The 26,098-nt window shown below is 29.8% G+C and overlaps 1 protein-coding gene across 6 annotated transcripts in view; it reads right to left on the bottom strand.

Moving 5' to 3' along the window:
* LOC112693228 (Down syndrome cell adhesion molecule-like protein Dscam2) overlaps positions 1-25,036 on the bottom strand; it is a 163,169-nt gene extending 138,133 nt beyond the window's left edge. For all 6 annotated transcript variants that reach the window (XM_025568208.1, XM_025568210.1, XM_025568205.1 and 3 more), the window contains exon 1: positions 24,928-25,036. In XM_025568208.1, the coding sequence (XP_025423993.1) occupies positions 24,928-24,985 (58 nt within the window). In that variant the 5' untranslated portion in view covers positions 24,986-25,036. The remainder of the gene's footprint in view (positions 1-24,927) is intronic.
* Between the last annotated feature and the right edge of the window lie 1,062 nt (positions 25,037-26,098).

The following is a 26,098-nucleotide window of genomic DNA, read 5'->3' as shown; positions in this document are numbered from 1 at the left end:
TCCGAACAGAGAAGTAGCGGTTAGGTACCAGGTATCATATGATATATATATATAGAGAGAAAGAGAGAGAGAGAGAGAGAGAGACTGAGTTTAATTATTTGAATGCATCGGAAAGGGAAATAAATTCAAAAATTTTCGACGTACATTTATGCTCGTAATTAGCGCGGAATACGTCGTCTCGCGATTGGGACTTGTAACGAAGTTATCGTTATCAACACAGTAGTATCCTTTATCTAGACAACCGAATGGAAAGTTCTATTGCAACCAAGTGCGTTTCGATACTATCGACCTTAGACAGAGCATGCTGTTGCATTTAATTTAACTGCTATTATCAATACAATATAGGTATTAAACGAGCTTACAGCTGTAATAAGTTTTAATAAGCTTTTAAATAAAAAAAGTTTACTTCGGACAATTAATTATTTTTCTTTCAACGAAAATCATTCAGCTCAACATTATTTGTACGTATAATATTATTTAAAAACGTTATATGTTTAAAGGAAAAACCATATTTTACATATACGTGCCTGTCACAATGATTCCTTCACTACATCAAGATCATATTTGTACAACTCCGTGCGCACATTTATACGTAATATTTGCCTGATTTTATGTTATAATACGTGGGAAATAGTAAAAATATCGACGTTGATTTGGTTCGTCTTGAAATTGAAATAGAAAAATCTGTCGTAATCGAATCTCTAAGCGTTCGTTGTGTACTCGGTAGTTGTTTTACGAGTACATGAATATGAATATGTATACGAGTGCATTTGAACACAAATCTGTTCGGTTATGTAACGTAAAGGGTAGTAAAAGCGAACTATGCTTTCCGTTCAATACATTTACGATGTCTAAGGTGACACTGATAAATGCGCTATTAAACATTCAACGAACCATATTTAATCGTTTAAGTAAACTTTAAACAATACGAAATTGAAGCAAATGGAAAAGTGAGTCTATGTAGGTAAGCTTTGGGAGAAACTTTTGAGACTGTTATACTGAATAAATGTGTATTTCTCCGTGTGTCATTCCGTTCAAGGAAATCTTAAAGAAAAAATGCACGGTTGTGGATTGCACCTCAAATTGCATTAACACAGTGTTTTTATACCGACAAGCTGTTGATGGGGGGTGTAAGTGGTTTCCATCCCGCCAGATTTTTTTTTTAATGATATTTAATTATTATTTATTAATAATTCATTTATTAAATAATAAATAATTTACATATTATAATAAAATAATATTTAATATATTAAAAATTGAGTAACAAAATCATTTTCAATAAATACGGGACATAATAATAATACCATTTTAAATGTAATATTATCATATAGTACTTCGTATTAAGATATAGGGGAGAGTGGGGCTAGTTGTTACAAGGGTAAATTGTTACATGTTGATTTAAAAAAAAAGTATTTGTGGTAACACTGTAATTCACTTGGTAAGCATGACGTGTACATGTGTTTGTTCAATATTTTCTGTTTCCGTTATCATAATCGTTATTGAATTTCTGATATAATGATTTAAGTGAAAATTGTAACTTAAAGCTACATTTTAAGATTTATATCCAGTCAAAAAAAATTAATATTTTTAACGGTAAGTTACTTTTTTAACTATTCAATATTTTGTTTAGCTTCTAGCGTATATTTTAATCAAATAATAAGTGATATAAGATGCTTTTTTCTAGTGATAAGATTAGTTATTGTCACGTGTACTTGTTGGGTCTAGTTGTTACATTTAAATTGGGGCACGTTGTTACAGTGTAACAACTTACCCCATTGTATATCTTTGAACAAAGTATAATTTTATTATATTAATAACTAATATTTTGGTTGCTTTTAGGAATAAATTATGCGGAACTATATTAAAAAAACCAATAGGGGGATGGTTTCAAAAGGAGATATGGATGCTGCAGCGGAAGATGTAATTTCTGGCTCTATATCATTAAGAAAGGCAGCAAACGCTTATAATTGCAACTTTATGACCCTTCAAAGGTACGTAAAAAAATTAAAAATAGCTAAAGAAAATGGAGATAGTACATTAGATATTAAAATTGGATATGCCAAACCACGACAAATATTTTCTGAACACCAAGAACAAGAATTGGCCAACTACTTGAAGCAATCAGCTAAAATATTTTTCGGTCTTTCTACAATGGATACTAAGACATTAGCATACGACTATGCAAAAGCGAATAACGTGAATGTGCCCGATAATTGGCATACTAATAAGAAAGCTTCCAAAGATTGGCTCATTGGTTTTTTAAAAAGAAATTCATCTTTGTCAATTAGAACTCCAGAAGCCACTAGCTTAGGACGAATGACCAGTTTTAACAGACATAATGTTTCCGAATTTTTTACTAATTTATCTCGGGTGTATGAACAATATAAATTTGGTTGTCAAGACATCTGGAATATAGATGAAACAGGAGTTACTACAGTACAACGTCCTGATAAAATTATTGCGTCAAAAGGAATTAAACAAGTTGGTGCAGCAACATCTGGTGAAAGAGGAAGTTTAGTGACTCTTGTTTACGCTGTAAGTGCTAGTGGAAATAGTGTACCACCACTATTGATATTTCCACGGAAATATTTTAAAGACCACTTTGTAGCTGATGGACCACCTGGCTGTATTGGTTCTGCAAATCCTAGTGGGTGGGTTACTAGTGAAGAATTTTTATTATTCATCAAACACTTTGTAAAACATACAAAATGTTCAAAAGAACATCCAGTTCTTATTGTACTTGATAATCATGCGTCACACTTAAGCGTTAATATGATTAATTATTGTCGTGAAAATGGTATTATTCTTTTGTCATTTCCCCCTCATACGTCACACAAATTACAGCCATTAGATAGGTCTGTCTATGGTCCATTTAAACGTTTTTATAATGCTGCAGCCGATTCATGGATGAAAAGCAATCCTGGGAAGACAATGGTTATATATAATATTCCATCATTGATAAAAGCTGCACTTTCAAATGCTGCTACACCAAAAAATATTTTATCAGGATTTACGTCTACTGGTATCTGGCCATTCAATAAAGATGTATTCACAGAAGAAGATTATTTACCTTCAGAAGTTACAAATAGACTACTCGTCACTGAAAATATCATTTCCGATAGTGTATCTAATGAAATCATTGGCAATCAAAAAAACATAAATGAATACACTAAAGATATTCCATCTACACCAAGTTTAAAAAATCAAGATAATGAAAATAATCAAGTAAAAGTTGGTGTAAGCCCAGAAGAACTACGGCCATATCCCAAGGCAAAAGAACGGAAAAAAAATACGAACCGCAGAAAAATTAAAACTGAAATCTTAACTAGTACTCCAGTGAAAAATATATTAGAAAAAGAACAAAAAAAAAGAAACGAGAATGCTTCAATAAAAAAAGCTAGAATAGTGAAAAAATTGTTTGGAAAAAGTATAAAAACTAAGAAAACAAAAAGACAAAGGAAATCAAGTTCTAGTTCTACCGAAAATGACGTAGATTGTCTGTGTCTAAAGTGTTTAAAACCTTGGTCGAAATCAAAATCTGGCCAAGAATGGGTTCAATGTTTAGATTGCAAGAAATGGGCTCACGTTAAATGTGTGAACAATGCAGAACGTTATGTTTGCCATAATTGCAATTCAGATATTAACTCTGATGATCTCAGCGATGATGTATTCAAAGACTAAAATTTATAAATGTCTAAGTGCTTAAAGAGGTAATGGTAGTTAAAAAGACGACCAGTCAACATTTTATAAGGTTTTAAAGTTATTTTATTTTATATAATTAATTGTTTTTATTAAAGTATTTATACTATCTAAAATTAAGTTTAATATTTATTTTATATTGGATAGGTTGTTATAATTTAAAGTGATAACATTTTATACTCCAGTGATCTCAATGTTGGAAGTATTCAAAGTCTGAAATTAACTAATAACTTAATGTTGTTAATTTAATTTGTTAAGTTAAAAAAAAAATAGTTGGACAATAAGTCAACATTTTATAAGATTTTAAATTTGTTTTGTTTTATATTTTACTATATTCATAACCAGTTACAAGTGTTACAAGCTTAAAATTTAAAAAATAAAGTTTTGTTTATTAAATTGGTGTTTTTAATATCAAGTTTATAATTTTTATATATTATAACAAATTACCCCCTGTTTGTATCATCTTACCCCACTCGGGGGAAATTTGTTACAAAATGAGTTTGTAAGTCTTACTCAATTTTTCGGAGAAAATATTTGTTTTTAAAAATTTATTTATAGATAAGACTTAAACTTATTATTATGTTTGTGTGTCATTAAATTTTCAGAAAGATATAGTAAAAAATGAAAGAGTAAAAAATAATTGTTTACATTTTGTAACAATTAGCCCCACCCTCCCCTATTAAGAATATTATGAATTGACTCTTAAACACCTCTCCCCCTAGAAAAAAATTGTATCTACGTCACTGCCGACAAGTATTGCAAATAATTAACAACGAAATTATTCAAACATATTAAACCCACACATACACATTCATGCACGAGTTTTGTACGGTTAATTGTAAATTTATGAAAAGTGATTTTTTCTTCCAAATTCTGACATCATTCAAACTTCAATAGTTGGGGATAGTTTTTAGTACGATTATAGTATAACGATCAGGGATAGCTATTCAAAGAATATTTGGTACTACCTATATAAATATAATATAAACTAGTTATATGTTACCAATATAACATTATACGTGCCTGAGATCGAACATAAGCGCATTTTTTAAGTATTCAAAAACCAAAAACTTAGTTTTTTGTGTTTAAGGAATAGTAGATCTTTTAAAGATTTCATTAATTGATAAATAATTTTTTTAGTTACATAAGATTTGTAAGCTACCTATTAACTACTTTATGGTACAATTACTGTGAATCATATTATATATATATTTTTGTTATTTCACGGTTAATGACCTGTACCTAACTTTTAAAACACTTTAAATTCTCCGTAATGTGTTTTCTTTAAAAATATGATGATAAAAATAATAATAATAATAGCTTTACTCAAACTCTAAAATTATGAGGAGCATATTTGATATTCAAGTACGACATGCTAAGTAATACTGGCTTAATTTATGTAACAATTTTAAGACGGAAGAAAATATTTATAAAACTTAGTTAATTAAAAATGTGTTGTAACTTTGAAAAATGAAAAATAATTTCTAAAAAGATTATATTTTGTACTGTAAATAAGTATCATTTGATCATTTATACTCAAACAAAAAAGCTAAATGAAAAAAAAATATTAAATTTTGAGTGCCTACAAATATTAATTAAAAAATATAAATTTAAACAATGTTACAAGTATTTTTTTTATCTTTATATTACCATATATTTGTTTTATTAACTAATACTAATAACTAATAAATAACTAATACTAATAATAAATTTTATTAACTAATAGATACTACATTCTGCTTAATATTGTCATATTATTATTAGATTACCAAATTTTTTCTTGTGTTATTAATATGATTGTATACCTATTATTTGTAATAATGTATAATTCCAAATAACAATAATTTTACAGATATGTTTTATTATTATTAAATTTATAAATCACTACATAATTCTACATAAGACGCAAGTAGTGTGAAAATTCATTAGAGGCAAATAGTGTATGAATATTAAAATTTTTATTTACGATGAGGATGATAGACAAATCGTATATTTTGAGAGGCAACTAGTATGCACTGAATTTTGAAACAATCGTAGAGTAAGTAACGTAGAGTTTAAAATAAATTTGTATTCATCATTTAAAATGCAATGTATATAGTAAAATGAAGAGTTTTCGTATCCACTCGAGTTAGACGTGTCGTTTCGTATAAATAAATTATTCGTTTATATGGTTTGAGTTTGAGATGTTTTTGGGAAGGGTTTAAAAAGCCTAAACCTCGTAAGCATCTCTATTTATACGACAACTGCTCATGGGAGAACGTAAGCCAATGTATACATGCTTTACTACGTGATATTCGAGTGAAAATGTATTTTATATGCTATTTAACACACAACTCGCGCCAGTCACCGTTCGAAATTATATATTGTTTTTGGACTGAGCTGACACTAAAATAATTATGCGTTCGCTGAATGCCTGAAAACTTTTAATAATCTAAAGGTAAATATAATATTATTGTTATAACAACTTTTAGTCAAGGCACGTTTTCGCATTTTACTTAATAATAACCTTTCAATCTCTAAATCTCTAAATTTCCCTCTTCCTGTCGTTCACACGCATATGCTCACCAACTCTACATCTTTGACTCTTTATACCGATTGTACACACACGTATACATATCCCCATATAACGTTCTTCGTCTCGAATTCAAATATTTTCTCAAACTCTCGTATGTATCTCTCGTATCTACATGCGTCTTGCATACAGTGAGAATGTGCAGAGAAGTCGAGCATATGGCAGAACGAGATAAGCTCGAAAGTTCAGATGAACTACGTTTTTTAGCCATCGTCGTACCATTTATTCATATAGGAACAATGGAGATATGTCTACGTGCAAATTATACATGATACAACAAACGTTGTACACGCCATATCGTAGCCACCCAAAGTGTTTTCCTACCACGAGAAATCGTATGTATTAATACGGTTGAATCCCCGTAATATGTTTTATTTATTTTAATAAAAACGTGTAGAATTAAAAAAATTGCCGACATCGCGAAATGGTCGGAAGAACCACTGAAACGATTACCGGCGACGGTATCAACCGAAAATCGCTCGGAAAAATCTCATACAGTAACAGGGACAGGAAAAAAAATGGAGACAAAAACGTGTTTTATTTTTAATACGCATTGTATCGTATTTTTATTCTTGTGGTACATTTTTCAAAACATTTTGGAGTCCGTGAAAAATTATACTTCAAGTATACGAATGAATTTATTATTCATATCTGCAGTAGTATTATAATATAAATCACTTATATCATTAAATATGACTAACAGTAAACCGTCAAATTATTAAATAAGATATATTCTTTTTGAAACCAGCGTTATAATAACATTAAATAAAAGAAATTACCGTTGGGTTGTTAATTATACAGAGAAAAGAAAACAGCACGTTTTTAAATGCATTATTGTTAAAATAAAAACTGAAAATGCTTAAGAAGGTACTTGCAATAGTATAAATATGTATATATGTATATCGGAAAACTGTTGAAATTGAAAAATTATTTCATTAAATCAAACCTTTTAATGGTATTATTTAAATGTCAAAAATTTGTCGATACTCGTATGAATATTATCACGTCGAATCCGTTCAGCAAAGACTTTAATTATTTTACAAATAATGAGTTTAGAATGTCGCAAGCCTTTATAGCTACGAAAAGAGGTCCAGACAAGAATCCAAAGATTGTTTTCCTTTTCTCTAAATTCTGTTGGCACTAACTGTCTATTTAATAGAAAGACTTTTTGGCATGCCAATGTTATCATGGACTGTAAGAGTGAAAACCGACATGGCCTGTCCATTTTGTTTTCTATTAAAACCAATACGGACAGATATAATAAATGTACACTGCACGAACATTTGGAGAGAACTCGATGTTTATAATTGTGATGATAAAACGTTTTCTCGCTGCCTTATAGATTATAAATGCATTTATATAAATATAGGTTTACTTTAGACGTATACCATTAAATGGTATACGTCTGAAGTTGATCGGATATTATACTTTATATATGGTATTATAAATTTTATAATACCATACATGAGGTATAATATCCGATCAACATAAATTTTTTGATTGGCCTGAAAAGTAGTCCTTTCACTACGTTTTTACAGTAAGTATATCTCGATTTTCGATGAACTAATATTATGATTTGTATGCATATGATAATACTACAAATAAATATTTTCAAAATAAACTGAAACTAACGTGTGTATTTATTGACATGGAAAAAGCATTTGGATGAAAATACACATGACGATACTATTAAAATACATACGAGTATATTATAATATATACCGTCAGTGTTATTCACACGAAGATATATGTCCAAAACGGAAACATGTAAAAGGGAAGGAGACAGATTTTCGTTGGATTCAGACTCTGCATTTCCGACGGATTTCATTGTTTGTATGATTACTATATGAGAATAACTAAAGTGTGTGTGTATAAAATACAAGAAACGTTTCTACGTTTTATGCGTTGCTCGATAAATTGCCCTTTAAACACAAGCGGATCTTTTATTATATTTCATTGGCAGCAAGAGAAAACAATGCGTGAACGATACGATACGGACATACTCGGTGTATTCGTTGTCGCTTGAACAACATCGACGGACAAGAAAAATGCGCTTACGAAAACGGGTAAACAAAAGAGAAAAAAAATGAGACCTCGAACGGATTATTGTTTCGCAGAAATTCGTTTTGAACGACCGACGATAGTTTCGACCACGTGGTAATAGGGGATGTAATATTTTTTGGGTTCACGATTTATTAACGTCGGCAACAGTAGTCGTTCGTCACTAATGATAACGTACATTCGACATTTTGTTACCGCGCATTGATATTACGTATTTTATTCGGAATGGAAAAAAAAAAACGATTCCGATGTGGAACGGATTTCCGACGATTGGTATTGCGTGCACAGTACGTCGTAATCTTAAGGAAATCGATAGTGACTGTAGTGTCGTCGTGATTAAATACGAACCGCTACTCTTGACGTGAGCGTTTGGCTCTTAGGCGTACGGGAGCACTGCTTGTTTGCGGACAACGGAATGCGTTTATTACCGTCGTGCAAGTCGAAAACCGTCGAAATAAATATCGCCGAGAACGAAATCGAGTTTCACCAACGGTGTTCGCGTGTCTGTGTGTATTGCGCGCCGTGTTATTACCATAAAATTGATGATATATACGTGCGTATAACAGCGCGCTTGAAAAATTTCCCGCCATTTCTTCTCGAAATAACACCACTTTGTCTGCTAACCCACCTTCCGCCCCCCGGTAACGTTGTAGCGATTCTATGAATCAAATTTAATCCAATAACCGCGTCGAGGAACAACTACGTAACTATATATTATAATAATATTATGCGACGTACAGGAGGTAGTACTGTACGAGTGGATGTAGTATACGAAAAAAAAAAAAAAGGTTGTAAAAAATAGTTAGTATATTATTACTTCGGATAAACAACGGTGTTTATATAAGTGGTGCACGCATACGCATTGGTTTTACCTAAATCCGGCCCACGGGTGGTGGAATAAAATGTAAATATTAAACAAATAAATACCTATTTTGTTATTATTATGTTAAAAAAATATAATTGAATATGTTTGGTTACATGATTTTTATATCAATTTAAACTGTAATAAATACGTAATGAAAAAATATAAAAACATTTTATTTATTTATTTTTTTTTTTTTTGTAGCGTATTTTGCTGTTTTTTAGGTCATTCAAATCCTAGTCCTACTTATAATGTATCGGTTAGTTATACTACATGCACAGGTAGTACAACTTGTTTGCATTGAAGTTTCTGTCGTCTACGTTTTTTTTTTTAATACTTTTCGCCGGATTGCAATATTCATAAAGCGACAGTCGCAATGCGCCGCAATAGAAATATCGTTTAACATCTGCAGGGTATATAGATTATTTTTTGTTATTTATACTCCACTGTAACAGTCTAAGTACCACGGTATTTCAGGTATTTTATTGGAGCGAAATTCAACAAAACGGTGATGGTTGACTTGTTCGAAACTTTTGAAAAATTGAAGGGTAAGAAATCCTGTTGACGTGTTCTCGGTTAGTTCGATAATTTGAATTATATATTAGTCCCCGTGGACGCGAAACATTATACTGAAGTTCTGCTTCGCGATCGTTAATCGATCGAAAACAATTTGTTAGTAAGTTCACAAGCTTGAAAAATCTTAAATCAATAGTCACAACAATTTGGTGCTGATTATTTATCACTTTGGTCAGTTTGAAATTATTAGAACATGGTAATATAAAATACTTGCAAAGTTATTATGAAAATAATCAATTACGTCAAACGTCAAGTTTTTACTTTGCGAAGTAAAAACTCGAAACAGCCAAATGTTCATAAATGTTATATATTGACGTAATACATATTACTCTTATTTGTGTAAGCTTGTAACAATCATTGATTTATGTTATTTCAAAATGATTTATTATTGATACGATGACATATTAAAAAAAAAAAAAAATTATAAAAATTGTAAAGCTAACTTTAGCCTACAGGCTAAAGATAAACCGAAAGAAATGGATTTAATTTTCGAACCTTGTTCCTTTCACGTCATATTATAATAAAATCTGATACCTACATCGAAAATCCTATAACATTGAGTTGAATTAATTTTAATACTATTATTGTACGACGGTATATAATCGAAATGCAATTGTTTGAATATAATTTAATTAAATGAAAACCACGGTGAAAGTAATAGTTTCGATGAACGCCAACCAATCCACTAGGACATTAAATTAGAAGAAAAAATATATAATATTCGAAGGCTTAAATAAACCGTCTATCTGCGGATCCTTAACGTGCCTCGCATTCCTGATTCGTTTTCGTTTTCGAATTGCGATCCACCGCAAATTAAACCCTCTACCGGGCCGCATCTTCAGAGCACTGCGCGTACCTATTCAATTATAATACGAATACTTTATTTTGAAATTTTTTTTAAATTTAAATTTCGCAGTTCCAGAATAAAAAAATGTATGTTAAAGGCCATTGCACTAAGCACAACCATTTCGTCCGTAAGATATTTTAATGTAAAGCGTTACTTGCACACCACACTATTTTTCGTCATTGAACGTTCAAACTGTTATCACTATTTCTTATAACAATAATTTTCTCGTTACGTTCTATCATAAAAAATAGTATAGTATATTTATATAGTAATATTTTTCTTTTAGAGTATTTTCGCCTCTTTCCAATCGTTTGTCGTTGCATTCCGGTCCTTATAAATGTCGAATCTCTTGTCCTATGATTTGGGTCTCACGTGTGCCAACGAATTCTGCATTATCGATATTTTCACTAATTTTTATACGAGCAAAACTGAAGCTTTAATTCACACTAAAAACCAAAAATGGCCATACGTTGAAACGCGTACAGTAAAAATGTTGATCGAAATCCACGTGTGTGCTGGTTAAGTATTAATTGATGGTATGTTAGTACGTACGAACTATCATGAAACAATAATAGGCCTGAAACGCACGCACGTGTAAACAATTAATAAAGTAATAAAATAATTATTAAAATTGCTAATAAGGTTAGTGTTAAGTAACAATAATCGTGTAAGAATATTAGATCAGCACATGTGTTAGCAATTCTAACCAAATCGAAAATATATACTTTGAGAGTATTGCGTTAAAATATATGCGTCAAATCGATTGTAAATTATATAAATAAAAACAAAAAAAAAAAAAATCAATTCAAATCGTGTGTTTATGTCTTGGCGTACGATTCGATCGACGACTACGGCAGTGCAACGATGCAAATAATTTTTTGATCACGCGTCTCCCGGCTGCCACTGCTGTCAGCGAATTCTTTTAAATTTTTCCTACTTTTATTTTTATTTTTTCTTATTAACATCCTTTGTTCTCCTTTTTTCGTGCACAATACAACACGCTCAATAGGCCCTCGGGTTCCCCTTGTTTTCGTTAGCCCGAACACACTCGTGTCCGCTGCCTGCGTCCCTTTTGTTTTTTCCCACCGCCGTCGGACTCGTTTCTTTCACTTTTATGTTCACTCGCACGCGCACAAACGCGCATTTCAAACTATGTCTTTTGCGCTTCAATTGCTCCGTCTGCAGATGCTCCGTTACCCTGTTCGGAAGTGGCCGTCAATGTATGTGTGTGTGTGTGTGTGTGTGTGTGTGAGTCGTCTCTTTTATACTTATACACGCAAGTGTACATGCACTGGCAATTTCTTCCTTAGTCCCACTTATCGCCACCGCTACTATTCCGTTTTTAATTTAAGATGCCTCGCTAAAAGCCACTACTCGAATGATTACTGATAAGAATTCAAGACCGATGTTTAATTGAACTGCGTTCACGCACTACACCGTATAAAACTGTCGTATGGATATAACCTCGTGGATTTCTGAATATTACGAAACGATTTATTATTAAAACGATTTATTTCCTCGAAGCCTTTGGAAATGTTAATGGAAAACGTTGAAAAATAATTAAACACTTAAACGAACATCACGTTGTTCAATATTATTACCCCATGGTAATTTTTTTTTTTTTTTTGAGAGAGAGAGGGACGTAGGGATGTAATAGAGGTGCACTCCTATCTGCCTAGGAGGAGGTGTTAGTGTCAAATAAAAAAATAAAATAAATAAAAAAACCATAATGTAACATGTTCAAACGAGAAAGCATTTTGTTTTGTGTTGCGTACTCATCTAGATAAATAATATTTTATATTATACGGGTCAGTCATTTAGCCTAGATCGTATTAGCTTAGATAAAGGACTGTATATTATTAATATGTAACCGCTGATAGTATATTATTTAAAATATGCTTACTTTACTGCGCAAGCGGACGTGGGTATGTTTTTTATTTATTAAAATGTCAAGCCGGTTAAGTATAATACTATGTTACTAATATTATACTATATTTCTGTATGAGATTGTATTAAACTACTGAAAGGAAAGTTAATTTTTTAGTCACCAATACTTCAGTGACATTAAAGCACGTTTGCATTATACAAATATTTGTCTGAATTCTGAACATATTTTTTTAGTGTCACAAACAAGTACTATTTAATTGGAAAAATTTAAATATGCCGTTATCATCGCAGTCAATGATTTTTATATAGGTCAATTTGGTTTTGCGTAATGCAGTCCAACACTTAAAAATAATCATAATGTGATTTGTAATCCAATAACCCCTTAGCTATAGTCATTCTGCACTTCAATTAATATTATGTATATGGGTTTAACATAAATAAATTGCTGCGGTTTCAATTGTAAAATCAAAATTGATTTATATCAGTATATTTTATGTTAATAAATGAAATAAAAACGTGTGCAAGAAAATGTTTTTTTTTCTTTGGGCTTTTTCTGTATTTAATAATTAAATTCTAAATCGTTTCGTTGATTCATTAAACCAAAATTTATATTCATAAATAAACTCTATAGGAAATTACGTGGAAACAAACAAATATTTATTACTAAAACATTTTCCTACGGAACAAATAACTCGTTTCGGATCCGGAAATAATTTTGAAACGGAACAAAAGTAGATTATAAAATGTTTTAGAATATAGTTATATACGAATTATTTTTCAAATAGTTAACCAATAACTAAAAGAAACAAATATTAAGTGATTATTATTAAATAGTAATTAACTTGAAAAAAAATATTGTCTCATTTTTCCGGATAACTAAAAGTAAGACGTATTTCAAAAGTTGTTTAAAAACACATGTCTGAAAGTACGAAATAGATTTTTGGGTAATTCAAGAAAACAATATGCTTCTCAGGAACTTGTATAATATACGTCGGAGAATTGTTGTATACGTATATATAAAGTTTTTGTGAGTAGATGACGATAGAAATATACATTTAAATTATGCTGTTACACGTTATTCGAATTAGCGGCACTCTAAAAGTAATTTGTAAGAGCATTTTTTCCCCTTCTTAACAAGTTGAAATGAAAACCCATAAAAAACAAACCGCGCCGAGACTCGTGCGGCTGACGCTAATAACAGTTGCAAATGTTTTCGGACAATTTTTTTTCTTTTCTCCTTTCTCGTTTGATTCATATCCGTAGTTATATTTCATATGTATGTATAAATATATAAATAAATACTCGTGGAGTAATGAAATAATAGGTTGCAAACGCTATAACCACAAGCCGTATTTCTTTTTTCCATTCTTAGTTTATGACCCCGCGAAGAAGGGTAAAGTTTCAGAAGCAGCTGAAATTCAACTAGATGGAAATAAGACGTGGACAGCAGCTCGTGGTCGAGCGGATGTGGTGGTGCGAGAGTGGGTGAAATGCAAATAAAAAACAAAACGCGTTTAGGATTGCGGTAAAAACACGAGGGAGGAAAAAAAGTAAACGGAAAAGTTTATCGTGTAAAATAATCCTGAGAATCGAATGAAAATGTTGTCGGCCGAATAACGGTGGCACTCTTCTAGTAAACGGTCACTGGGGACGGAGGAGTGGTTTTTAATCTGTTGCCAACCGACAACGTTCAAATTAAACTTTCGCTCTGATACGAATCGCGGTGTGGAAAGGGAAGTAATGGAGGGGGGGTGTAGTTGACGCGAGATTAAATTTAAAAATGAATCGTAAGCTCGACGGTGAACAGGAAAAATAACAGTTCATGAAAAAAAAAGGAAATATATATTATTTCCCCCCCCCAAATTATAACGTTGTATATTATACAAGTATATATATATTCATTTTTTTAAACATTAACTAACCCTTGAACGCGAAGTATAAAATTAGCGTTTACGCATACGTTCATTTTACAAGCCGGTCGAGATGACATTGCGTAACGTCATATACCGACGGGGGTTTTTAACACAGTCGCTTTATCAGTCCACTTATGCGAACCATGTTCACTGCTCGCGTATCCCTAACGGAGGACGTAATCGTAAATCTTTATGCTTTGCAGCGGTGGTAAAATAGTAATGAATGGTCTTGATTTATCACCTCAAATGAGCACAGCAAACGACGCGTCGTTATAATATTATATATAGGTGAGTACCGCGTTCATCAAGTGCTGATCTAGGGCGCAATATTATGCCGACCGAGGGACGATTCGAGCGATATTCGGATGACTATTGCACCACGTCTGTCCGTAAACAGAACGGGCGATGAGTACGGTGAACAATTTTAATTATTTTCCAAACGGTCTAACAGTACCGGCAGTGCGCGCTATGGTCACCAATCACGGCGAACATAACGATTTTATTGCGTCGCGATGAGACGTGTTTTTTCACCTCAAAATTTTTAACGTGTAGCCACGAGTAAACTCTATAGAAATAAAAATAATATTTGTAACACGATACAATAATACGGAATAATAGTGCGGTTATGTTGAAAGCGGGTGAAGCCGTTGTGGCATCCATGACACCCCCTCTCCCAGAGTCACATTTGACGTTAACTGTTTATGTGTTAAGTTCTATTTTAAAACGTCACCAAACAGTACTGTAGATTATCGATCAAAAAGCAAGGTAAAAAAAAAGGTAATATTGTAAGAATATACCATCCGACAACGAAAACGAAATAATTACCGTGTAAAAATAAAACGCAATGTAAAAGTTTTTCCATTTTTATTAAACGAAACATAAATAGTTTTTACGTGCGTGATTATTAATTTTCAAATACCAAAATTTTTAATATCATATATGTATATATGTATATTTTATAATACTATCTGTGTGTAGGAATATGTGTAATTTCGAAAACAATGCGAAAGTGCCTTTGGCAATAAAAAGCAAGATTCTGTTTTAAACAGTAAGACCCAAGTACAAAATAGTATTATATTACATTAAAAAAGTTGTAGGAATTGGTGGATTGGAAAAAAAAAATTTATAGATCACAAGAAAATAAATGTCATACAATCTGTGCTATATAATATATAGTTATACACACACACATATATACATATATTTATTTATAATTATAGTTGTGCTAAACTCTATGATAGTTTTGAAAATTTAATTTATTTAAATTCTGATCCCTATAGTAAGGATTTAGTGACAAAAAAGAGCAGGAGAGCTTTAATCCATACATCATTCTCAACATTCCATACAGCCCTATACAATTACTAGGTAAGGTATATAAGTATATACTAGTATATAAAGATATGTTATGAGTGTTTTCAGTGAAAAATTTCATCCACAAACTACTCATTTGCTGTAAAAATGTACAAACTTGTAAATTACTTACTTATTGTTCTAAATAACTAATTATCAACATCTTATTTAATAAAATAAAATAAATTGAAAAACGAATTTCTAATTATATATTTCTATATAATTTATAAATTATATTTAATATTAATTAGCTTTTTTTGTATAACACTGTTTAACACCTATTAACATCAATTAAATTGCAAAGGCGGCAATTTATAAGTACCATGGGAAGTAAGGGGACTGAGTCCTCCTTGTGCCCCCTGACTTTCCTGACCATGCTTATAGTAGTCTGAAAAATATATACGTATAGATAAACGGAGTATATTTCTTGATAACTTAAAATAATTATTAAAACCCCAATAGAAAATCAAAAAAAAAATTATGAGGGATTAGATTATACAACACAAATTATTTTTGATTCGGTCCACTAGAAAATATGACTTAGTATCTGGTAGAATTTCAAGGTAAATGTTTATTTATTTGAATACAAACGAAGAATGTTAACAACTGTGTTTACCATGACTTTAATTGATTAAATTGTTTTTTTAATCCAAAGACTTATTTAAACGACTATTTAGACTTCATGAATTCACGACCGATAACCGTAATGATACCAATTTATTTACTATTAATTTCCAAGTTATTGGTTTGCTGGGCAGGATATGGATTCTGTTAATTTGGTTATCAACTGTTGGCACTCGACATTCTATTTACACGGGCAAAATGTGTGAGAGAAAGAGAGTAAGAAAGAGAGGGAGAGTAAGATTAAAAATTTTATTATATTCACGTACAAATGAATGAGAAAACGTTCTGTTAATCATTTCGTATTTGCACTGTAGGTAAGTATTGAGAGCAATAATTATTATTTGTTATTCATGAAAGGTTCTACATACTATGTATTCTCTAGTACGAAACGTGCTCATAATCCGGGCACAATATTTAATCGTGTGTTAAGGTTTAGCTATACATAGGCATGTAATTACTTGGCAGTGATATATTTTTTTTACGTGTACATACTAAGCATCGTCGCAATTGCGTCTGATTATTTATAACACATGTTTTATTTAAAGTAATTTTGTCTTTAATTGTGTTTGTATTATTCATCGTGTACATGTATCAGCTATGTCCTTTGGTTTAGCTTTTTAAATATTTAAACGCGAATGGTTACTAGCTTGAATAGGTGCAGTAGGTTCAATTACATTTCGTCGAGGTGTATAAATTAAATATTAAAATATTAAATAATCACGCGAATCGTCTTTGAACACCTATCGAAACTTAAGCTCCATGTTAAAAGTTTACATTCGTAATAACGGTTTTATTGAATGTTGAAGTGAACTAGAGAAGCAATATTTTTTACTACATCCGTTACAATTAATACTATGATTGAAGTTTAATATTTGAAAAAAGAAAAAAATATGTTGTTTCATAAATATGTATGTTTTATTTTTATTCTTAAGCAACACTTTCCCTGGCTGTTAATTGTACCGAAAGCTCCATTTAACCTATAAACTACACTACATTGATTGTGAATTGAACGTAAACGATATCCTTCGTTCTGATAGACCTTTTGTAGGTTACTAACCGGTAATTTTCACGATTATTTTAGCGATTAACATTAAATCCGCCTAATAATCATTAAAAATGTTCAGTTTCAACTTCGATGTAAATACGTATTATTAGCAAGGCTGGGCAAGTTAATGATTTTTTTTTAAATCAGTTAATTTGCACCAATAACAAAAAGTTTAAAGTTAAAAGTTAATATTCTTATACAACGCTAAATTTATTTTTTACAAGCCCAAAACTAATTTATAAACTATGACTTAAGTGTTTATTATACTTTATAAAAATACAGTATTTTCATATACTGTATTGTATTAAATTGAAATTTATATAATTTAATAATTATATATTTATAGTTTATACACATTATATACAAACTAACTTAAAATTATATAAGAAATGAAAATATTATAAGTTGTAATAGTTGAATAATATTTTAACATAAACATTTATTCATGTAGATATACTTAAACTATAAGTATAAACCTTAATATCATAATCTTAATACTAAAAAATTACATTTACTGTGTTAAATCAAATTAAAATTTTACTTTTACATAACAATTGTTCATAATTGAAAAATACTGAATTCGAAATAATAATAAATATATAATAATAATTTAAACAGTTATTCAACTTCATTGAACTTTAAGAGGAGAGTCATTTCAAAAAATACTCTTACTGTTAATTTTACAACTGAATACTGATAAGATTATAGGCCCATATCGCTATAACGTACAAAATCGTAGAATCGATGATTGCTTATTATTTTCGTTTATATTTAGACTTTTTGTATTGGTATTTATTTTTTTCCCGAAATTACGACGTCGCGCGTCAATAACAATAATATTTAGCCATAAACTATATTGGTACTATATGCCGATATTATTATTGATATTTGATAGAATTAATTTATAACATAAAACCTTTTATTAGAAAATATTTTCTGATAGATATTTGTGAAATATAAAAAATTAAAAACAAAAGAAATTAACTTATTTCTGAAAATGAAAAATTAATTCATTAATTTCACATTAATTAAAAAATAAATTTAATAAGTTAATAGTTAAGTTAATGAAAATCCAAAAGTAACTAGTTAAGTTAAAAAGTTAAAATTAAATTAACTTTTTTAACTTAACTTTAACTTTTTAACTCGTTAATGCCCAGTCTTGATTATTAGTAAAACAAACGCGATTTAATTGCATTGGAAATATTTATGTTTAAACTAACTTAAACGGAGGTACACTTGAAGTCTCCGCTTTGATAATATTATATACTCGGGAGATTGCATAAGATACCATGTTGTTAATCTTAGTGTACAGTATGAATTGTTTAACGTAACAGTACTATACATCGAAAGGGCAATATAATTTGAACTCATTAAGTACAAGATTGGGTGTTCAGAGCAACGTGTAAAAATAATATAATAATTATTAAATATTGTAATGTTTAATACATTTTTATAATACATTTTTAGTTAGGCATAACAACATTTTTTCGCAGAACTTATTTACAGATAATATACTGTTTAACGGACCATGAATTCCTAACATTTCATTAAAATATAATTTTGTAAGTACATTTTTAATGAAAAAATTGTGATTTTCTGCTTATTTTTTTTAACTTAATATATACAGGTAATCATTACCTTTAATTCACGGTGTTTATTTGATCATTAATATTAATCCATAATAAGTTTAAAAAGCGATTTACCTTATTTATTGATTCATAGCTATCCACAAAAATGGTACCCGTACAACCAATTAAAATTTAATTAATTATTTTCAACAGTAATAAATGATGAAAAAATTAAATCCATAAAATCGGTGAAATTAAATAATATTGCCAAATAATAAATATTTCGATGACGCACTACTATTATATTGTCCATCACATTACATTACAATTATAAACATGTAATTTTTTACTCGATTTGTAGAAAAATATTTTCCTTCAATTGGAAAAACAATTTATTATATTTATAACTGATCAGTTATATTAAAAAATAAAAATATACACAGAAATAATAAATATAAAAAAGAAATAGATTACTTTATATATTTAATATTTTCTTATATTTATAAAATAAATAAACATCATAATTTAAAGGAAAATAATAATTATCAGTATTCATTGCTTTGTCATTATACGAGTAATTAATAAATACACCTTTAATCTTTTATTGATTTGTAAAACTGTGTAAACATTACACTGTAAAGTGGGTTCTAATAAGTTATAATATGGTAATTAACTTTTGTTAAAAAATAACTGGAGTCTATTAAATCGTATTTTATCGATTGTTATATTATAAAAATACATACAATTATAATTAATTAACCCATCATTTTGTTTAATTTATGGAATTATTATGTAAATGATGATGTATGATTGTAAAATTTGTAAAGTTTTTTTAAATAAAAAAATAAAACCTGGCAAATTTAACAATATAATATAAAATATAAAATAATATAAATATTAAGATTACATATTTGTTTTCAACAGAAACATTTTTAAAATTAAAATATGCATAATATTGCATTTTATTATTTACCTACATAAAATGAATGCTGAAACAACGTAAATCCTTGACAAACTATATTTCAAATAAACGACAGAATAAAGTTCGGATATGTTATAAATTTTAAAAAATAATCCTTCTTTCGTACCTAATGAAAATATTTCAATAAGGACACAGAACCTTTTCATAAGATATTTTAAAAATGTTATTATCAAATATATTTAACTAGATATTTTTTTTCCATGAACATAATAATATAAAGAAGGTACATTTTATCGTTGACTACAATCCACTAACAATTGTTTCGACTTTCAGATTGCTGCTTATACAAGTGAATGAGTATGATGATATCATGTTTTATTTAAATTTAATATAATTCTTCGCAAATATGGATTTCAATTCATATGTTAACTTTTTACAAATTTATAATATTGACATATTATGTGATTTATATTATTTTCGGAATAACATATAATATAATATTTCGTAACACATGGTCATAAAAAAATATTACAAGGTAAAATGCATAGTATACTATTTCTAGTTTTCAAATTTAAAATTTTAGGAACATCATTAGCTGTTTTTACAAAATTGACATTTTCAGTTCTGTTAAAAAAAGAATAAAAATGATAAATACGTCTTACCTAATATCTACTCACTTTTGTTATTAAAAATTATACGTTAAGTTAAAATACATTTATTTTATATTTATAAAAATTAATTTATTCACATATATTATACCGCAAATATTATAGATAGAAGCTAGTTTGTGATTATATTTATTAAAATATTAATAATAATTTCATGAAAATTATTATTTACTATACAATCACCATTATCATTATGATTAGTATTTTTGTTAATTAATTTTTTCAAGGGAAAAACATTGAATGTTTAAATTGAGATTTCTACCGAAACATGAAATTTCTATTAGATATACAACTAAACTTTGTGTTATCCATATAATTAACTATGTAAAATATGTTACATAGTCATGTTTAGTATGAAGAGCTAAATGTGTTAAAGTATTTATTTTTAGTTACAAAATATTTATTTTTTCTACTCATTTCGAAATCCCTTCTTTTGTTTTCTTCTTACACGCCGAGTAAGCTTCAATAATTGATTATAATTATTATAATTTTATGAAATTAAATGTTTTTAAGGAATAACGTTATTTTTATTACAGTTAGGAATATGGAATTAAAAGTATTCAGTAAAGGTGAGTAATTATTTATTAAATTATAATAGTTATTACTTAATGCAACCAATAATACGTGTAAATACTTTTTACGTTAAGATATTTGATATTTTAAACGGAGGTTCGTTAATTAACGTTATTTGTCTAATTAGATAAAGTATTAAAATATTGATTGAGAACATTTTTATAAAAATGGATGGGTTTTTTTTTTTTTTTGTTAAGTATAGAAATTGGTAGTTATGATTTTAAATCATAAGAATTTGCAAGTACTAACCGAAAACGTAAAGCTCAGAGTATGCAACGATTTTTACGTGTTTTATTTAGTTTGGTAACACAATCGACGTTTTCGATACGTAAAACAATACCCTACACTGTCTAATTGTCTCTAATATTTTTCTATGACTCCTTAAAAGACTGTAAATTTAAGCCGCGCACTCGCCGTTGTAATATTATGTGGTAGGATTAGGTGCTTTGGGTTGGCGAACGATCGCACGACATTGCACGATACTCGAGTGAAACGTGTATAACGTTACACGTGAAAATTCTTCTTCATACGTCTCAAATGAATACTTTCAAGTGACGGCACGAAACGACGCCGGTACGACAATCGCCGAAAAGTATTTGAACGGCTGCATCCGAACCTGAAAATCGACATACTGGTTGGTTCCCGATATTCCACGCAGCACACGTCCGGATCGGTTCACGATAAAGACTTTCGTAAAAAGCGAAAACCGTCTAACATTTTCACTCGTATATTCGTACGCTATAAAATATTTCCCAGTTTTTTTTTTTTTGTGCTTATTCTTATTGTCGCCTGGAAAAGTTGCTACACTAATAATTCGATGTCATTAAAACCGGTCAATGAAAAGCTTGACGAAGTTCCTTCGTGTACTAGATAGAATTATGTCGAGAGAGATAGCTCATTTCCGCCAACAATGTGGTCTGAATGTACAAATAGAGTATAACGAACAACTAACTGCTGTCAATCGTTTCACACCGAGTTCGCTTCTATTCCGCACATCCGAACATCTTACAGTTCATCGGAGTGCAAAAAGAAGTCCGAATCGAAACGTAAAACCGCGAGTTACAGACAAACTACAGCATCATAAGTCTTAAAATAAGGAGATAAGTATAAAAAGAGAAATAGTCCAACATAAAAATAATGAAATAAATAGATAAGAATTAATGAAGAATTTTCGCTATACATTTTTATCTCGATGATACATAATTAAAACTTAAAATGGACTAGTTAAAAAAAAAGATGTTTAACTAAAAATAAAAATGACATATGTAAATATTATGACAATAGTCATAGTTTTAAACCGTATCCGGATAATATGTGGACAATCCTAAATCTGTATAAAATGAAAAGAAAAATTGAAAAGGTTTTCACCCGGGAACTCGAAAACTAATTCGGATATGTCTTTGTAACAACCCGGGAACCGATTCGGATACATCGATTTTTACATATCGATAAGCTGGTTAGCGAATAATTCATTTCGATGTTTATCAATAATATTATACCGGTTCTTGCAGTCTTTATGCATATTTCGACCGTCAAATGTTACCTGATTTATTATCATTTTTATCACAATGGTCTGAGAATAGTTGCGAACTTTGAACGTCGCGGCGGATGTTGTACTCGTGCTGAAGCGCGCCAATTTTTATTAGCTTAGATCATCAACATTTATGTTATTTTAACGCGTTTTTTCGATTTATTTATACGACTTAAATTACATGTTTTTTTATAACAGACCGCAATGTTATTGGATATACTATATATTGAGTATAGTTGGTATAATAACGTTCAATTATATTATTTTTTATTTTGAAATAAAAAATATATCATCGAAGTTAAACAAAAAAAAAAAAACCTAACTTTATTAAAATACTATAGCATTAATTTGTATATTATAATTGTAATAATACGAATATTAACAACGTTTATCGAGGTTTTTATTACATATACTAATTATAAGATATAGAGCATTGTCTATTGCGGTTTCGTTAAATTCCGTTTTAAAAAAATGTATACTCCGTTATTTCTTTAATTTTTTCTATATGATACCATCGATTATTGATTTTCCATTAGGGATTGATTAAATTAATTATATTTTAAATATCATAATATAACAATATTTAACTATACTTAGTTATAAAAATATAATAATTCAAATAATAATGTTTTTTATTATTTTTTTTTTTTAAACACGAACTACGTCATATTTACGTTTTATTAACAAAACTATAATTTTCATTCCAGTTATATAGTTATTTCAATTGTTCTTATATAATTTTAATATATTGTTCAATTATAATACTTTCAATACTTGAGCAAAACGAACATTTACATCAAATAAGGATACTGAAGGAGGTTAAAAAGGAGGAAAAAATGTATTGTTTTTCACATTTATCTCGTTCGTTCGTCACACCGCAGTATATTTTAAGAATCTAATAAACTGGATGATTATATAAACTTAAAATAATCATCCCAAAGATTTTTAAAACAATCGTGTTCTAGTTTAGCATAATGATATTTGAACGTCAAATTTACTTTTTAAGTTGATCGGAAAATATAAAAAGATTTATCGAATAACGTAATAATTCACACGGTATTATATTAAATTCGTGTCTAAATTAAATACTGAACTAATTTACGGTGGTTGTACGGGGTACTGCCAAATAAATAATTAACTCGTCCACTATGCTCAATAATTCATACCTAACATTCGATGCCTTGGAGCCAATGCGTCTTAAATTCAATACCTGGATTCTATCAAACTGTCAATCGAGAATGATAATTGTATCGTACCTATAATATTATTGTAACGATACGTGAGACGTCCCGGAAAAATAATGATGATTGATAGTATTCAAATTTTAATGCGAGAGGCATCGGTTTGCCGATGATCTTAGACGATTTTTTCTTAGTACTTGATTTGTTTTATTTAACAGATAAAAGTATTTTAATATAAAACAATACATTTAATAATAAAAATAAAATAATATTTTACTTTTACTATAATATTAATTTTTAAGGTCATTTTTGGCTACTTTTGAAAGCATTTTAATATAGATCTTATTATATCTCCGCTTAACAATCGGACGCGAGGAACTTTCGAAAAAATCGCATCCAGCATGAGTAGTGGCTTAACTTTTGTTACGAAATGAATGACGATCAGTCCGTAATGCATATTGATTCAGAAACCGTGATAAAACTCAAAAATATCAATTTCCGCTGATCAACTATCGAAGAATTCATTTGAAGAGTTCAAGTTAAATATATTGTACTCGATTTTAATTTTGTTCGAAAAAGTCAATGTGGAAAACCTCACCAAGAACAGCGTCTCATTTTAAGATATAAGCATGAATTATGATACTATTCGTGTTGGAAAATAATAAAAACCTCGATAGCAAAATAATAATGACATGTTAGAGATCTTACATCGTTTTAAATGAAGCAATATAATTTCGTCCAACAAATATAAATTACGAGCAATCGTAATGATAATATAATAAACAAAAGTCGTTGAATTTCGCGATGTAAGCGTCCGTAAAGCGTTGTTCTTGAACGGAAAAACAAATATTAACGTTTATAAAATGTTCAGATAATCGAACGATGTGTGAGGAAGAGAAAAAAAGGATAAAAAGAAAAAAAATGTAACGACTAAACGGCGACGTGACGACGGAATGATTTTATGTGCAAGAAAAAAAAAAAGTGATAAACAAAACAGACATTATTAAATAATATATTATAAAAAACACGATCAGTGTGATGTGCTTACCGGATGGGAAAATGTGCGCGACGAGAAGGACGAAAGTCGCGGCACGCCGGCGAAACATGTCGAGGGTTGCGCGTCTAACCGATACTGACGATATCCGGCGACTGTGCCGACACCCCTGACCAGGCTTAATACACTCCGGCAAAACGCGCCCCCCGGTAGTGCGTTACGTTTCCCATCCCCGGTCGCGTCCAAAACCCATCTGCCACCCCCTTGGTTTGCGCGCGATAATTGTAACGGCAATAATACACGACGGCACAGTACACCATAGCGATACAACGACGTTCGGCTCTCCTCACCATCGATAATAAAGCCTAATAATTGTTAACGCGTTTACTATCACCACGCGTTACTCGTGCTAGTTTGTTTTACGAACATTACGACAGACCGCTATGAAAATGTTGTAACGAAATCTTCGGTGTTGTAACCCTTCTTTTTCTTTTTCATTTTCCTCCCCTCCACCGAACGCTCCCCGATCAAATGTTATAATAATATATAACGTGACGTGTTATGTAAATCGACGGAAGCCGAGCATAAAAGTTTTCGAATATTGTTTGGTGGGAGAAATCGGCACATTTCTTTTGAAATATTTACGTATAAACGTTTTCTACGCTCCGTGAACTTTTTAAAACTCATAGATAAATGGTACACGATCATGTGTAACCGTCTAGATAAAGATGAATAATCGGCTATATTTTATCCGAATCGGAAAAATGAAAAGTAGGTACATTTCACTCCCCCCTCCCCTTGATATGTATATTCACGAACGTACGAGTATGCTACGGACGTATAATTAATAATGAAAAATGATAGTCGTGATGCTTCTATAGTATATAGTACAGATTTGATCTCTGAAAAGTTTTAAAAGTACGTGATACTTAAAAGTTGGTCCAGGGCTTAATGCTTCGTATACCAACGACAGCAAGGCTAAAATAAGGATGTATACATGCGATTACGTGACGCTTGATGGTGATCCTGTCCATGGATCTAAAATTAAAATAATTATTTACTTACAATTATCTAGGTGAAAAACTACGTTGCGTGGGACAAATCCATTTATTGTAAATTCATAGCACACTTCTTTATATTTTTTTTTTCTGAAAGAGGATAACATTATTTTTGTTATATTGATAATTTTTTAAAGCTAAACAATAATCTCAAATTTTGCAAATAT

The sequence above is a fragment of the Sipha flava genome, unplaced genomic scaffold (assembly GCF_003268045.1).
Source record: "Sipha flava isolate LNK unplaced genomic scaffold, YSA_version1 82_pilon_pilon, whole genome shotgun sequence".
NCBI lineage: Eukaryota > Metazoa > Arthropoda > Insecta > Hemiptera > Aphididae > Sipha > Sipha flava.
This window is presented reverse-complemented; position numbering and strand designations above follow the sequence as displayed.